This window comes from Nyctereutes procyonoides, unplaced genomic scaffold (assembly GCF_905146905.1).
Source record: "Nyctereutes procyonoides isolate TBG_1078 unplaced genomic scaffold, NYPRO_anot_genome, whole genome shotgun sequence".
NCBI lineage: Eukaryota > Metazoa > Chordata > Mammalia > Carnivora > Canidae > Nyctereutes > Nyctereutes procyonoides.
In genome coordinates, this window is record NW_026575051.1 from 15,409,700 (window position 1) to 15,427,588 (window position 17,889).

At 43.4% G+C, this 17,889-nt stretch overlaps 1 protein-coding gene across 1 annotated transcript in view; it reads right to left on the reverse strand.

The window, feature by feature from the left end:
- The window catches only part of TNFRSF21 (TNF receptor superfamily member 21), a 68,625-nt gene that overhangs the window by 32,897 nt on the left and 17,839 nt on the right, over positions 1-17,889 (reverse strand). The window contains exons 2-3 of the mRNA XM_055330679.1: positions 15,423-16,074; positions 13,406-13,900 (exon numbers count right to left, since the gene is read on the reverse strand). Coding sequence (XP_055186654.1) covers positions 13,406-13,900; positions 15,423-16,074 — 1,147 coding nt within the window. The remainder of the gene's footprint in view (positions 1-13,405; positions 13,901-15,422; positions 16,075-17,889) is intronic.

Genomic DNA, 17,889 nt, shown 5'->3' on the forward strand with positions numbered 1-17,889 from the left:
TGTCATGTATTGCTTTGCTGGAGCGGTGGGTGGTAGAGAGGAGACAGGACGGAAGAAACAAAAATTCTATGACCAGAAATTCTCAACATCTAAAATGTAGCTCGGTTCAAGGACTGTGTCTAAACTTTTCAAATAAGAACACAAGCAAATTATGTCCTGGTTCTGAAGCAGCCCTGTTTCCCCAAAGAACAGCCTTCACATACAGATTAGGGTATCAATCTCATACAAATAAAGTTATGTAATCAACTATGCAAATAAGAGGTTTAACCACCAACCCAGCTGGTCTGCACTTTAACTTCATCTTTGGGTTTCAAGCCTGAGATCCCGAAGCAGTTTAGTTGTGGGTTGTTTTCAACTTCACCGTTCCGTTTCTGCAGCACTGAAGGATAGGGTTTAGAATGGAAGACGTTGGAGATACTTGAATCCCAGACCTTCATCGTACCAGTGAGCACAACTGGGCTGCACAAGCTCCTTCCCTTGGCACAGCTTCCCTCAGCCAACACTGCACCTGCCCCCGCCGAGTATGGTCTGTGCCCCTCTCCCATGGCCCCAGGCTGCACCATCTCCTCAGCAGTGCTCCTCACAGGAGCAGGTGGGAGCGAGCAGAATTTCTTCCTCTCACCCTTGAGAACATCTGACAATCAGATGCCATGTGCCACACAGTCAGTTCCTCTCAAGCTGTCTTTGTACATCAATTAGGCTGAGACATGCTACGGCCAATGTTCTTAGTAGAGGTGTTTTCTCTGCAGCCATTTCTCCTGGCCTATACGACTCATTAAGTCTCACCTCTGATGGAGTTCTACTTGGGTTGAAAATCAGATACAACCGCCCCTCCACCCTGACCTTAGTTCTCCAGGAATGCTTAGTACACCTCAACGTCCTGACCTTTCTATGAGGAAAGAGATGAAGAAAAAAAAGGCGAGCAAGCAGCTTTATCAATATTACATATTATCTCATTTGAGCTTCATAAACAACCCCATGAGACAGGATTATGTCCACATTCCAGATAGGAAAACTGAGAAGAGGTTCAGTAGCTTGGCACAGTTGCCTAGTGAGGGCACAGAGTCAAAATCCAGGTCAATCAGACTCATCCCATCAGCCCTTATGTCTCTGCACCATGACTAAGCAAAGTGTTACCAACCCTGTCTTTCTTGAGTCTTGGTTGCTTCTTTGAACATAAATCTTTTTTTTTTTTTAAAGATTTCATTCATTTATTCATGAGAGACACAGAGAGAGAGAGAGAGGCAGAGACATGGGCAGAGGGAGAAGCAGGCTTCCTGTGGGGAGCCTGATGCAGGACTTGATCCCAGGACCCCGGGATCACACCCTGAACTGAAGGCAGATGCTCAATCACTGAGCCACCCAGGCATCCCTTGGTTGCTTCTTTGAACATAAATCTTTAGAATATGTCTTCCACCAACCCATACTCCCCTTCATGCGGGTCATAGGAAAGGAGACAAATGGAAAGAAAAATCTGCTATAATGATTTGTTTTCAATAGCCTAGGTTTCAGCTGTCTGCCCACACCCCACCCTTCCTCCTCCGACCAATGGAGAGACGCGGGTGAGCAGCAGTGCCGCACACTAGTTACCAGCTCAGAATCCAAGGCTGACTGCCTGAGGGCCAGTCCTGGCTCCCCACGGACTTGAGATGTGACCTGTCAGGTCATGTAATCCTTCTGTGCCTCCGTTCTTAATACGAAAAACGGGCATGACCCTGACATTAGAAGGTCATCATGAGAATTAAAATAAGAGAGTACATATAAATCCCACAGAATGCTGCCTGGCATACAGTAAGCCTTCAATAACCATGAAGTGTCATTTCTCTCTCTTCCCCCAAACTAGTGTGTCAGTAATAAGGCCTTCCACAGGTTCCCTTGGAGCAATTTGCCTATAGAATAATCTTGGACAAGGACATCTGCAAATAAAACTGAGTTGAAGTCTGAGAATGTCAAGAGCAACCAGAAAGGCACTAAATGCCTGAGAGACGGGTTAAGAGAGTGTAAAGAAAGGATAAGTGAAGAGGGGATGATTTTGCCTCTCAAGGTCAAGGTGGGAAGGTTCTGTGTAGACTGTAAGAGCCTTAAGCATTTCTCTACTTTCACCTGCAGCCAAGATCTGATTCATCTCCAGCCATCGGCTCCTTCACCTCCCCTAGTCTGAAATCATCCAATTATGATGGTGGGCAAAGGCAGCCGAGAACCACCATGACCTCTGCCCCCCAACCCTGAATGAGCACCTAGGGACAGCACCATTCCCATGAAGGCAATCCAGGGAGAAACAAGCCAGAGGATGTCCCCCTCCGAAACGAGCCTCCATCTCTTTCTCCCTCATGCCCTCCTCAGTCCCTGAGGCCAAACAGCTAAGAGTTCTTTTGCTCCCCCAGCCTCAGCCCCCAGTAGCCTCACAGGCAAACCACCTCTCCACTCTGTCTTTCAAGAGATGGAGTAATTGCTTTCAAACCACCACACCCTCTGTACTGAGCAGAACCCTGTAGTCCTTTGAGCAGAGAAGCAACATGGGAAATCTAAAAAGCACTGTCCCAGGAGTCAGGAGACTCAGCCCTAGTCTCTTCTCTAACCCTGCTGGCCATGTAACCTTGGGCAAGTCACGGTTCTTCCCTGGGACTCAGTTTTAGCTTCTGTAAAAGGATGGGTTAGGGACACCTGGGTGGTTCAGTGGTTGAGCATCTGCCTTCGGCTCAAGGCGTGATCCCAGGGTCCAGGGATCCAGTCCCACATCAGGCTTCCTGTGAGGACTGCTTCTCTCTCTGCCTATGTTTCTGCTCTGTCTCATGAATAAATTAAAAAAAAAAAAAAGGATGGATGGATTAGAAAATACACACACACACACACACACACACACACACACACACAATTCTCCATGATCTCCAGCTTGCAGCTCTCCCCAAAGAAAACTAAAACAAACACCCTGTATGTTACTAAAGCCTAGTTCTAGGACAGCACCTTGAACTCAGTGTTCACATACATATAATTAAATGAAAAATAACAGAAGTTAAGCAGTTTAATAATGAGTCATGCTTGAAATTTCTTAATCTTTTCTTTCTTTCTTTCCTTCCTTTTTTTTTTTTTTTTTTTGCCTTGGAATGCCTTAAAGGTAAACCTGGCCACAAACAGGTAAAGTTTATCCAGATCCTATTGTCCCCTATTTCAGCCAAAGTACACCTAATTCAGAATCAGGGAGATTGGCCATTGAGTTTCTCTTGAGGAAAATAATTCACCATCTGGACAACAACTCTCACATAGGAGATAATATAGCAAAAGCCCAAACAGAGAGGGAGAAATATGTAAACTAAGATGGAGAATAGCTCCTCTGCAATCTAGTATCTCTCGTAGCAACTTCTTTTCCTAGAAGAAATTCATGGATGTCCTGGCTAAAGACAAATCCTGTGGACAAGAGCTCTTCCTGGATCTCGGAGGGCCAGGCTGGACACCTGTCCTATTCCCCGCAGGTGAAACCGGACTTGAATATTGCTCTCGGGAAGTGAAATAATTCTTTCTGTAACTCCAGCCTTCCACTCTTATATGAGTGACAGTTCCCCCCATCCTCTAGGATTACTGTTAGATTACCTTGTAAAGTTCCAAGCACAAAGTCCCCAATGAATTATAAAGATACATGGATCTGTGGTTCAATGTGTCATTTAAGAACTTCTTTACAGGGGGGAGTAATGCTCACACTAACGAGCTAATAACTAATGAGAATATAGGAGAGCTAAAGAGGGTTTCAGTATAGCGAGTCTGAACCTCTTTATTGATATTTAGCTAGAGGGAGAGGGGGCCCTCATCACATGTATCCTAGAAGCTGCCCACTCTTGAGCGGTTTATATGAGCTGCTGGCCTCCCGCCAGCCAGTGTGAGTTGGGTAATTTTTCCAAAGCAGGAAAGCATTTCCCAAGTATGCCCTCCCTTGTGACCCATGCAATGCTGTCCTCAGGAGTTCCATTTGTGGCTGGGGCTCCCTGGCCCATATGAGGAAACCAAGGTACCCCTCAGCACAAAAATTCAGAAACGCACGAGAGCCTAAAGCACAGCTTCTCCACTGCAATCAAGGTGACACGCTTGAAGGAACTGAAAGACTCAGAAGTAGTCCTATAACTAGCTGCTCGATCTCTACCGTGCTACAGAAATGTCTCCTCTCTCCCTAAAAGCATGCACACTTACTGCACGTTCTCCTGGGCCTCCCCACCCACCTGTCCTGACTTCAGTGGAAATTTTCGCTGTCCTGACCTTACTCTATGGGAAGCACGAGGGAAAGCTCTTCCAAGTGGCGGTGAGCACACAGACAGTCCTTCTTTGGCATCAGTTTGGGGTTAAGCCTGGCCTCTCTAATCCCTGCCTGGGGCCCCTGTACCCCACTCTACAGCACACTGCAGTATCAATCAGGGCAGTGTTTCCCAGGACAGACAAGCAGCGTGACAGCAGTGGACTTGGTTACAGTGAAATGGTCACATGGATCAAAATCGGGTGACCTGTTGTGAGGGGTTCAAGTTTCCTCATTTTACAAAGTTGAGATTCAAAGAGAGCAAGTCTTCTGCCCAGGATCATGCAGCCTTTTAGTAGAAGAACCAAAGCTGGACTTCAGGTCTCATAGTCCAATGTCGTTTCTGCTGCCAGGGCTCCTCCTGCAGACTGGGATCCAGCCTTTGAAGCATACCCCCAGGGCTCTGCTCAACCAGCTCATACTTATCACAGGACTGGATTTTGGATCTCCTTACCCAGCATGCCTCCCTTCCAACTGTCCTCAACAGCACTTGAACTAAGAAGATACAACAGTTCACTCTCTAGGCTCCTCTCTGAGGACAGCAGGAGTGCTCTGGAGGCTACAGCTGGTTGCGTCTATCTACTGCTCCTCTTGGCCCCTCTCTCCATTCAAAGTATAACGGTTCTCTGAGCAAACAGACAGAAGTTAGGCAGGCCAATTACACCCCAAGCTACTCTCTCTCCCCCTCTTCTATGGCTCCAGTTTGCCTGAGAGACAAGTTGTGACAAGTGTGTGGCAGGTGCCCCTGTGAGATAGACCCAGGAGAGTAAGACTGAGGTCTCCTGGATAAAACTAGTATCTTTCAGGAGGAGATGGGGGAAGTACGGAGCAGCAATTTTTAAGCAAAATACAGGATAAACTGCCACCTTTCTCTCACTCCCACACATATCTGACAGTCCTGTTTTGTAACTCATCCCTCCAGCACTCGGCAGACTAGGAAACAGCTACTGCTAAATATAAGGTGGAACACTAGTGGCTAGAACTCAAGAAGCTCTCCAAGGAGAACCAGACTGCTTCTCCAAGCCATACGAGCCACGGGGAAGCAGGAGACAAGAGCCACTAAGAGACGATGCTATGGTACACAGATCCAGGGGCTGGCAAACTATAACCTGCAGGTCAAGCCCCTGATTTCTAGAAGTTTTATTGGAACACACCACATCCATCATTTACATGTTGCCTATGGCTGCTTTCATACTAAAGCAGAGCAGAGTACGGTAACATAGACTGTACGACCTTCAAAGTTTAAAACACTTCCTAGCTGGAACCTTTGGGTGACTCAGTCGGTTGAGTGGCTGACTCTTGATTTGGGCCCAGGTCATGATCTTGCGGTCCTGAGATTGAGTCCTGTGTTGGGCTCCCACTCAGCACAAAGCCTGCTTGAGATTCTTTCTCTCTCTCTCTCCGCTCCTCTCCTGGCTCCTGCGCTCTCTCTCTCTCTCTCTCTCAATAAATAAATAAAATCTAAATAAATAAATAATCAAATTTCAATAAAATACTTCCTAGCTTGCTGACCCTGATACAAGTTAGAGACTATATTACTACAGAAAGGATAAATCTACATCCAACTATAAAGCCAATAAGGAATTTTATTCGATTATCTAGGAGGCTTTCTGCCATTTGAGACAGCATCACCTACAATAATGGATTAATTAAACCAATAATACCCCATCCCCGGCTTGGAAGAAAAACCACATTTCCAGTAGGCTCTTTTAAGGTGGAAGATTTGCCCCTCAGTAAGTACAGCTGTATGCATTATAAAGGAGACTACTTCAGCTTTTTTCATGGTCATTCTTTCTGTGAATGAATCAGGAAACAAACCGAGAGATTACCAGAGAAGACGGAGGTGGTGATGATGAGTCATCTCTACCACCCTCATCAGCACTAGTATTGACGGACCACTGGCCATGTGGCCAGCAACATACTGGGCACTGGGTACACTTAGTTAACTCTCACAACAAACCATGTACTATTGAGTCCGATTTTAGACATAAGGAAAATGAGGCACAGAGTGGTTAAATAATTGGAACTTGGGGATCCCACGGTGGCTCAGCAGTGTAGCACCTGCCTTCAGCGGGGATGTGATCCTGGGGGCCTGGGATCAAGTCCCATGTCGGGCTCCCTGCATGGAGCCTGCTTCCCTCTCTGCCTGTGTCTCTGCCTCTCTCTCTGTCTCTCATAAATAAATAAGTAAAATCTTTAAAAATAATAATAATAATTGGACCTTGACCACGTAACTAGTAAGTGAAACCAGATTCCCGTCTTTGCTCTTAAGTGCACATGATAATACCTTTTTTCTAACCTTATAAACAGAGACTCAGAGAAGTAAAAAGCCTTAACAGGGAATGGCAGGGAATGAACAGGGAATGGCAAATCTAGAATTTGAGAACCCAGCTTTATTGTTGCCATTTCTAGTCTGTGGTGTCGCTTTCTTCCCAAAACCCCCTTAACTCCACTACCCCTGCCACTCTCACCTCTGACCCAACCACAGGACTCCCCATATGCTTCTCTGCAGAAGGCCACCCACCAGACTAAGCCATTTCCATTTTGTTTACACACAAGCATGGAGGCATTCATGAGTTAGCTGTTTTCTCTCTCTTCACATCACCCAGCTCCCCAGTGTCCATGGGCCAAAGTGTTCCATTTTGAAGAAGCAAATCAAATGGAAGAATATTGGTAATTTTTGGTAGCTGGTTTCTGCATATTTTAAAGCATTGCTGTCACAGAAGGCCCTTTTACCTCTGAATAATAATTCTTGGCATCTATGGCAATTTTGTATAAAGAACCCACCTTAAGATCCATGTTAAATCCCTAGCACCAAATACCATTATAAGTCAAAAGGGAAAAAATCCAACAGTTCAATGGGTTGAAAACAATCCAACCTTGAAAAGGATTAAGTAGATTAATTAGTTCATAGTTGCTCTAGATTAGTGTTATCTAGTAGAACTTTTATGATGAAAATGCTTTATATCTGTCCTGTCCAATAGGGTAATTACTAGCCACATGTAGCTCTTGAGCATTTGAACTATGGCACGACAGAGGTCTTGAGTTTTTAATTTTCGTTCACTTTACCTTTAAATTAAATAGCTGAGGTGGCTACCATATGGGCCAGCTGGGCTCCCAACCACCCTTCCTAGATCCCCATGCTACTGACCTGGCATGGGGACACACAAAAACCAAGGGTCTGCTCTTTAAGAACCTATAAGCAATGTGAGGAAGCAAACCACATACACACAAACAGTTAAACGGTGTCAGACAATAAGAGCTATGGGAATTAAGAAATAGCATCGTAGGGATTCCTGGGTGGCTCAGCGGTTTAGTGCCGCCTTCGGCCTGGGGCGTGATCCTGGAGTCCAGGGATCAAGTCCCGCATTGGGCTCCCTGCATGGAGCCTGCTTCTCCCTCTGCCTGTGTCTCTGCCTCTCTCTGTGTGTGTCTCTCATGAATAAATAAATAAAATCTTCTAGAAAAAAGGAAAGAAAAGAAAAGAAAGGAAAGAAAGAAAGAAAGAAAGAAAGAAAGAAAGAAAGAAAGAAAGAAAGAAAGAAAGAAAGAAATAGCATCTTAGAACCTGGTTCTACAGATTGAGTCCTTTACCCTTTGGCCACTGGGTTACAAAACAATCTGCTTGAGAAAGAGCACAACAGCTGCTTCCACTATCACTTTTGCAGTCCATTCAAAGGAGATACCATTGGGGTATCTACCTGGGTAGTGAGTGGGTTAAGCGTCTGCCTTTGGCTCAGGTCACAATTCCAGGGGCCTCAGATCAAGCCTTGCATCAGGCTCCCTGCTCAGCAGGGCATCTGCTTCTCCCTCTCGCTCTGCCCCTCCCTCTGCTTATGCTCTCCCTCTCTCTCTGTCAAAAAAACAATATCTTAAAAAAAAAAAAAAAAAGGACATGCTGCTATCCTGGTATGTCACGAGCTTGAAGTAGCTAGACCCAAAGGGATCACTGCCCCTGCCAAATGTTTAGTATCCCCTCAAGACATGGAACTAAGGACGGGCTAATCGGGAACTAAGCTCAGTGAAAACAATATCAATCCAATTCCTTTTCCCCTCATTTAATTTTATTCCTCATTTTTCTGAAGTCTAAGAGAAAAAGGAAATATGATCGGGGAGACATACTGCTCATCGCTGGCCCCTTGTATCACCTTGCAGGGCCCTCCTCTTTAGCGATTTTCCTCTTCTCTGTACAACCATTTTCAGAGTGACTACTACTCCTCAACCGGCTTTTCAAATTTCCCCTCCAAATCCCTTGGGCAATAGGTTGCCCAGGAAGCCAACTTCACACCTTCTGCAAAGAGTTGAAGAGAAGGGGGGGAACGAAGGAAGAAGAGAGAGAAGTAGGGAAAGGAGAGAGAGAAGAGGAAAATGGGAAGGAAAGGTAAATAGAAATGGCCTGTAAAGGAACAGCAAAGAGAGAGCAGCATCCAATTGCCATTCTCAACCATCCGATTCTCGAGGTGGACTGGACCACAGTTCTTGATCTTCTGTGGTTACCAGAAAGTGAAGGGCACAACTATTTTGAGATCATCTGAGCACTATGCATTGCAATGTGTGGCCAGTTGGGTAAAAAAAAAAAAAAAAAAAAAAACTGAGTTTCATTATCTCTACTTTTGTGCCTTTTGTGACAAAACAAAAACTATTGTTTCTCATGTAACCTCCCAACTAAATGTGAACCCATACTCTTCTTGACTTTAAATGGAACTTCTTGGACCTACCACTTGCTTCATTGTGTTGGGGTTATACTACAGAAAGAACGTTTTTAAAAATGACAAAAATATGGCAAATGGAGCCTTAACAAGACTTACGTCTTGATGATGCTTGGACCCGGTAATAAACTCCTACATAGACTTTTATGTATAAAAATTCTAAAGGAACTTCTAAGTCTGTTACTGCAGTAGATATATTATAGGAAACCGCAGTGCAGTACAGTCCAGACCTACCAGACATAAAATTGTTATAAGTTTAGAAAAGAAGGAAGTATACAAGGTACCCCAGCAGCTTCACTCTTCAATCCTCCTGGTCACGTAGTGTCTCATCTGATGTTTCCAACATTAGCATTCCATGAAAGTAGGATTGCAGTTTTGTAGAGTTCAAACTTTAAAAGCCCTAAGTCCATGGTAGGTGAAGATGGGTAAGTGGGGCCTAATAAAGAAGAGTCTCTTGTTGGTGACAACGATGGGAACCAATGGCCCAGCTTTAGAGTGCTAAAGGTCTATAAGGCACTCAGGGCCATGCGTGGCCAGGTCTGCCAAAGGTAGGAAGGGTTAAGTGAGGTCCTCCATGACCTCTTACGGAGCATGCCCCAGAGCTAGGTGATTTTATCCCCACTCTCATCCTCATGAACAATTCGGTGTGAAATGGATGAGGATCACAGAAAAGATCTTTTTATACAAGATCATCTGCTGCCCAGGACTCACTATGATCAGATCAAACGGGTATTGTTTCTAGAGGCGTCTCCTGATCCCCTGGGACACTTTTTATTAAACAGAACCTCTCTTTTTAATAGGATTTTACCTGGTTGTACCTTTGAGAATAGCAACTAGGAAAGAGGAGACTTTCCTTAGAAAAAAACACCTCACATATAAACCTGCAATGCAAAAACCTGGGATAGAAGGTTAAACTATGGGAAGAGCTCATTGCACCTGAATGAGACTACTGTGATTTAGCTGGAAAAGCATACTGCCCAGGTACTGCTATCATAGGAGGGATGGTTGGGCTTTGTTTGACTTGGCACTTCGATTCCTTTTACGAAACAGGATATGGTTTCAAGGACACAGGCACAGTTTACAAGGTGAGGGTGGACACCAGAATGGCTCAGGTCATCGTATTAGGCTGCTTTCTGCTGCTGGACCAGCTTTACTTCTACAACTCATGGTGTTCTCAAGAATTCTGACAACTCTGACAACTCTGCTGTAAAACAGCTTTTAGAAATAACAGCTGACTGAGATCTAATCCGGTAAGTGCAACCACTAGAGAAAGGGAGTCACTTCTTTAATAAGGTGGGAGGAGAGTTTCAGACGTTTACAAATCCAGCAGGATGTTCTCTGCTAACTTTCTCCTAATTAGATCAGACGAGTGTTCTGACTGGCCACTTAAAAGGGCAATTCAGTGAAATAACTGATCCTAGGCTGATCCTAGATCAGAGGATAAAGGGATGCTATCGATTGAGGGCTTTAATTGGTCAACTGGCAATACTGGAATATGGACAGTGTATTAAAATATTGTATCCTGGGATGCCTGGGTAGCTCAGCGGTTGAGCATCTGGCTTTGGCTCAGGACGTGATCCCAGGGTCCTGAGATGAAGTCCCACATCAGGATCCCTGCGAGAAACCTGCTTCTCCCTCTATGTCTCTGCCTCTCTCTCTCTGTGTGTGTCTCTCATGAATAAATAAATAAAATCTTTAAAAAAATAAAATATTGTATCCATGTTAAATTTATTGGGGTTAAAATAACTATGTTTTTTAAAGAGACTGTCTTTATTGTTGGGAAATAAATACTGAAGAATCTAGGCATTAAAGGGTCAGCCATGAAATGATTCAGAAAAAGTATTCTATGTATACAGATCTTTCTAGACTTATGATGGGGTAACATCCTGATAAACTCATTACGGGTTGAAAATATCATTTAATACAGTAAGTTGTAAACACATTTGATGCATCTAACCCATTATTCTCTGTTACAAAAAAATACACCTCAGGATGCCTGGATAGCTCAACGACTGAGCGTCTGCCTTCGGCTCAGGGCATAATCCTGGGGTCCTGGGATCCAGTCCCGCCTCAGGCTCCTTGCGTGGAGCCTGCTTCTTCCTCTTCCTGTGTCTCTGCTTCTCTCTCTCTGTATGTGTCATGAATAAATAAATAAAATTTTTAAAAAAATACACCTCATCTACCAAACATCACAGCTTTGCCTAGTCTTAAACTCATGATTAGCCTATATTGGGCAAAATCATCTAACGCAAAGCATTTATTATTTTATAATAAAGTGCTGAATATCTTTTTTCAAAAGATTTTATTTATTTATTTGAGAGAGTGTGTGTGAGGGAGACAGCACAAGAGGAGAGAGGGTCAGAGAGAGAAACAGACTCCTCACTGAGCGGGGAGCTTGATGGGAGGTTCAATCCTGGGACTCTGGGATTATAGGGGGGACTCCTGGGATCGAGCCCCAAATTGGGCTCCATGCTCAGTGGGCCTCTCCCTCTCCCTTTGCCCATCTCACCTCACTCATGCTCTCTCTCTCAAATATATAAATAAAATATTTTAAAAACATTATGTTACATATACTATATATACGTTATTATATACTACATATGCTACATAACATTATATGTAACAAACTAGTGTATGTTATACATGTCTTAATATGAAATTTGTATATATTTTTATGTAAAAAAGGCAAATAATAAAGCAAAAGGGCAAAAGTTAACAATACTTCAATCTGAAAACAGGTATATATCGTATTCTTTGTACTATTGCAAATTTTTCCAAAGTCTGAAATTATGTCCAATTCACTAAAAAGGAGGGGAGAATTGAAGCATTCCTTCCCCCGCTGAGTTGCCAGCAAAGAGCTGTTTTATTCAAGTCTACATAGGCTCTATCACAGGTGGGATGTTGGCCTCAGTCTGATTTTCACCTGGTTTGGTCATTCATACAGACTAGCAAAAGGAGCAAGATAAAATTGTTGTTGTTTTTTTTTTTTTTAACTTTCTCTAAATTTCTGATTATAAAAATCTCATATCCTTATTATGGAAAATTTGGGGAAAAGAAAACTAATGAAGAAAAACACATACATAAATTCCACCATATCCCACCAAATTGGAAGAAATATTATTTTTATTTTGGCATATTTCTTTTCAGTCCTTTCCCCAAAGATTTAAGAGAATTAGGATTACAGTGTAAAAAGTGCGTAGCCTGGTTTGGTTTTGTTGTTTTTCCTTTAACCTAGTATTAACATTTTCCTGTCATGGGTAAAAAGGGAAAAAAAAACTTCATTAAATCTTCAATATCAACACAGTATTCCACTATATGGATATGCCATTAATTAACTTATTCATTTTCCTAAAACTGGGCCTTTGATCATTTCCAATTTTTATTTATTACACATAGTGCTGAGTTAAAAGCTTAAGATCTCTGTGCTTAAATCTTTCTTTTTAGTATTTCTGGTTTATACCTTTGTGACGGATTCACAAAAATTAAGTTCCCGGGGCAAAGGGTCTAAACATTTTTAAGACTCAATGCAAAAAAGGCCAAACGACTTTTTTAGAAAGTTAGGTTTATGCCTGTATCTTTAAGGAAAAAGATAATTGAAGGGAATTATCAAAACTTTGGGTTGATATCTCATTGAGGATTTAAAGAAAGGGAATTAACTGCCACAAGCTAAAAACTGCGGTCTTCAGACCAAACTTGGCTATTGGCACAAGTTCTGTAAGCTATTTTTTTGTCTTCAAAAAAGGAAAAATTGAAATATTCTAGCCTGTATCAACACACTCTGATTGCTAGGTAAAAGATGTATGGTCCAGCCTCAGATGATAACCAGTACAGTAAGCTTTGGGTTTCTATAATCTAAAAGACCTTCCTAACGTCCTGGGAGAAATGAGATCCCAAAAACACAAGGAGGGGAAAAGCACATGTGAGAAAGTGATGGGAATCGAAAAGCAAGGTTCAGATTCAGAAAGGCAAACTTAATGAAGACAAGTTGGGGTTTTTACCCTCTCATTTTTCAGGAGTCTAGAATTGGAAGAGCAAGGCACCCAACAGTCAGGAGATGTGGAGTCAAGCCCATCCGTCTGAATGAACAACCAGCCTGGATCAAGGACACAGGCAAACCTCCCAGGACTCTATCTCCTCACTTGTTAAATGACAGTTAAACAAAGTCCCTAAAGGTCATTCTCAGGTCTCTGGTTTGTCAACAGTCTCTTTTAAATGTGCCAGGGGAGAAAAGGACAGAGTAGTTATGCTCTCCGAATGGATTCTATCAAATGCTGACCACCTCATTTTTCATAACCCAACTAGATCAAATAGCACTTGGTAGACAGGAACTTCTAGAAACTTTGCATTTCCCACTCCTTCAGCCAGCAAGGACTAAGGCAGGGTGGGGATCTGTGAGCAAAGAGGAAAGAAGGCTCACCGTGGCCATTGCAATAGTAGATCCACTTCTCCCGGTTCTGGGTTGGGGTCACGGATTTCTTCAGTCCTGCCTTTTCCACAATGGTGCTAGGGTCCTGCCGGGGCCCCTTTTTCAGAGTTCTTGAGCTTTTCCGGATACTGCATACCACTATCACCACAAGCACCAGCAGCAGAAAAAGCACAATCATCCAAGGCAAATGTTCATTGATGTCGAAATGCTTGTGCAAGTTCTGTCTGGGGTGAGTCCGCTTGAGGCCTTTGATGGGTGTGCTGGATTTCTCGCCCCCAGTTGCCTCCATGGACGGCAGCAGCTTCAGGATGTGTCTGTGGTGAGGGCCTTGCTGGTGGTTGACTACCTGGAGGTTTGGGAGGGTCTTGTTCATGCCTTCCTCACCCCTTGCCGAGCTTGTGTTGTCAGGGACTGTCCCTTCCTGGATGCCACTCGGTACCTTTGGTCTAACAGAGGCAGAAGAGTTGGATTCTGTTGAGTTCATGCCTAGAAAAAAGGAGGGGGGAAGAGCTTTTCTATATCTGGGGATCTGTATATTCCTCCACTTCCTGCTCATCTCCAAGCCAGGCCAGATAATGAAAGAAGAGATGAACTTTGGAGCTTATGGATAAATCATACTGCACATTTTCATAAAGATTCTAACAGCACCTTTATGTGGAAGATAAAAACTAAACTTCACAGCTAAACTTGCATCCTCAGGGCAAAACCAATGTCATCCTTACAGATCCAATGTCCAAGCTTCACAGCAGCTCCCCTATGTTTCACATACAGAGTGGACTCATGTATGTTCAGGGTTCTAGTCAACTCTTAAATGTGCTGATTGTTCACAAAACCAGTTCAAATGTGATCCCTTTATTCTCCTTCTCCCACCTTTTGGCCATTTCAAGATACAATGGTAAAAACTGGGAATATGATAAGATAGGGAAAAGAACTCAAACCCAAATCCAAATTTGACCAGCAAAAGCTTTGGTGAAACTAATCAGTGAATAAAACAAGGCAAGACTTTCTTAGGATCTATTATTAAGAGATAAGTTTTGGGCTGGCAGCTGAGTGTACTTCCTTCAGAGAAGTTTCCACAGGCAGTCTTCATTAAGGAGTGTGAGAGCCAGGGATTTCAAGTCCCAAGAGACAGGACCTGGATTACATTAGTCCCTGAGAAAACCTAGACAGGTCACTGGAGCTCTCTGAACCTGTTTCTTCATTTCAAACTGGTGGTTGTAAGGCCCTCCTTATAGAGCTATCATAAAGGTCCAATGTAATTACATGTGAAGACTATGCTAGAAAGCACAACTCCAGTTGGCTATCCTTTCAAGAAAATTAATCAAAAAGGATTTGAAAATAAAGAATAAACTTTGTATTCTTCCTGAGGCTCAAAATCCTGAGGACAACTAGGATACTCGATGGAAGAGCATAAAATTAAAATCATTTGAAAAAATTAAACATCATTTTCCAGATGCAAATGCTAGTTATCTTCAACAAGCTACAAACTTGTTTCCTGAAGCTTCTTTCTTTCTTTCCCCTTTTTCAACCCACCTTGGTTTTAATATTTAATCCCTCCCTTCCAGGCATCATGGTATTTTCTCCCCTTTTCCTTCCTCCTTTCCTTCTGGCTGTGTCTATCCAGGATTGATTCCATGTTGGAAAGCTTTTAATCTGGAAGGAAGCTTGAACATCTAAATCACCCATGTATTTGCCAAGTTTGAAGCCAAGGCCTGAAGAAGTGACTTACATAAGGCCATGTATTGTCCTTATTTCTCTCAGTTCTTTCTTTTTAAGCTCGATGTGACCTAGTTTTTAGATATTTGATCCCCCCTAACAGAAAACCTGAGTCTAAATGTTTCTAATACATCCAAAGAAGACAGATTAACCACAAAATGGAGGCCCCTTCTTCAAGGGGTGACTTTGGAATATACAAAATAAAGAAAGTATCCTTGGTACAAGCCCATTTTTGGTAGTTCCATTGGGCTCAAAGACTTTTTCAAATAAATAACTCATGAGGTTAAGTTACCTTTGGGAACATAAGTGGAGGAAGGGACTTCATGGGATTCCATGTGCTCCGGGTGTGAAAAGATGGTTGTACCAGGGGTAGGTGAGGTCGTGCTGGAGAAGGGCGGAAGTGTGCCACAGACATTGTCTGCTTCCTTGGTCCCCGGCTTGATCACCACCAGGTTCTGACTCAGACAGTCTGTGTATGCTTTGCATTTCATCACACTAGAAGGCACATCAGAGAAGGTACCCCGAGCACACTGCTTACACCGCACGTCCTCGGTCTCTGTCCCTTTCTTCCGCACACCCCACCCCACGGGACACACCGTATGGGGGGCGCAGGTACCATTAAACTGGAACATGCCAGGTGGGCAAGCACATTCTCGGTCAGTCAAGGCAGCACAAGGTAATTTCTCAACCATTGGCCATGGGCATGGCTGACTACAGGCATGGCATTTCTCTATGCCATTCTCATGCCTGGTAAAGGTCCCCACAGGGCAACTGCTACAGACACGCAGGCTCGTGTTGGTACAGTGCTCAGACACATAGGTTCCTGCTGGACACTTGTCACAGGTTAGCACCTGGCCGGTGGCACGGTCAACATGGTGGTATTTGCCAATGAGATTTGAGGCCTTCTGTTCTAGCTGAGCTGTGGTGGTGCTAAGGAATCCAAGCTGAAAGAAATAAAAGGGGAGGGAAAACGAACAAAAATCAAGAATGGGTTATACAAGAACAGAGGAGAAGAAAGGATGGAACAATCCCAATATCACCACCACCATCCCCATTAAAGATCTTAATGGTCCTGCATTCTTTTAACCCTGTCAGAGCAACACAGTAGAAAGAGAGAAACAAAGACTATGATTCCATCATGGGGCCTGACCTACTGGCTATGAAGCTTTGGTCTTATTGTATGACCTTTGCTTTAACTTCCTTTTTTTTCTGTCTAGTAAGTGAGGTTGACAATACTGCTCAACTCAATTATAAAGATCAATTGAGAATATGAACATGTAAGTACTTTGTTGTTCAAAACGCTATACATAAAAAACAAACAAACAAAAAAAAAAAACACTATACAGGGGGACCTGGCTGGATCAGTTGATAGAGCATGCAACCCTTGATCTCAGGGTCATGAGTTCAAGTCCCATTTTGGGCAGAGAGCTTACTTAAAACATTTTCTCAAATTTAAGAAAAAATTTTAAATGTGTATAGAAGTGAAAAATCCGGGATCCCTGAGTGGCGCAGCGGTTTGGCGCCTGCCTTTGGCCCGGGGCGCGATCCTGGGGACCCGGGATCGAGTCCCACATCGGGCTCCCGGTGCATGAAGCCTGCTTCTCCCTCTGCCTGTGTCTCTGCCTCTCTCTCTCTCTCTCTCTATCATAAGTAAATAAAAATAAAAAAAATTAAAAAAAGAAGTGAAAAATCCTAATGAAAGAAGAAAATAGCTTGCTGAATAGCTGTCTTCCTTCCCATAATCCAAATGTTAAGTTGCCATTTCTTAGCACCAAGACAAAGCAACTGAGGATTGGATGGCATATATTCAAGCTCCTTCTGCTATAGCACCAGATTACCCATGTGGAGTTATTTTTTCAAAGCCTTTCTCTATGCAAAGCCAAACATTTTTTGGTTTTGGTTTTGTTTTATTTGCAAAACAGAGGCAGGTCCTTGGCATTCTTAATTTGCTTTAAGTAACAGAGTTGATGTTTTTAGAGGTATATTCTGTTCGCTGAGCCTCTAAAGGCCATGGTCACTGGAGCAGGAACCTGCAGACACCTGGAGGTCCCAGCACAAAACCAGGTTCAGCCGGGACTCCACAGAGGTAAATTTAGTTCATAGGACAGAAACTTCACCCAGCTAGACAGGATTTTATACTCTCTTACACTGAAAACTTGGGAGAAGGGAAATTATGTTTGTGGTACTAAATCCTAAGGTCCTTCTGAGAGCTGGGGGGAAATATTTAATAATGAATAGTGAGAGAGTTTTTCTGCATGAATGAAGTTTGAGAGGTCCCACCGAGGAAGCTTCTACTGCCTTCTACAAAATGGAGAAGGGTTAAGTGTCAAGAAAACAGTGGCCGCCCCAAACTACCAGATGCCCATCAGGGCAAGCTCCTTCTAAAATGAGTACCAGGAGCTAAGAGAATAAAACAAGAATGTCTTTAAAAATTGATCATAGTTCCCGACTCCTTGGCACCTTGAAGGTTAATCCAAGATTCAGTTCCCCTCCCCTCCCAAAAAAATTTAATGATTTGAATCAAAAGTATCTCCCTTGGGACTCTTGGGTGCCTCAGTGGTTGAGCGTCTGCGTTCAGCCCAGGGTGTGATCCTGGGATCCTGGGATCAAGTTCCACATCGGGCTTCCTGCATGGAGCCTGCTTCTCCCTCTGCCTCTGCCTCTGTCTCTGTGTGTGTGTGTGTCTCATGAATAAATAAATAAAATCTTAAAAAAAGAAAAACAAAAGAAACTTTAATGGCATCTTGGACTGAAGAAAA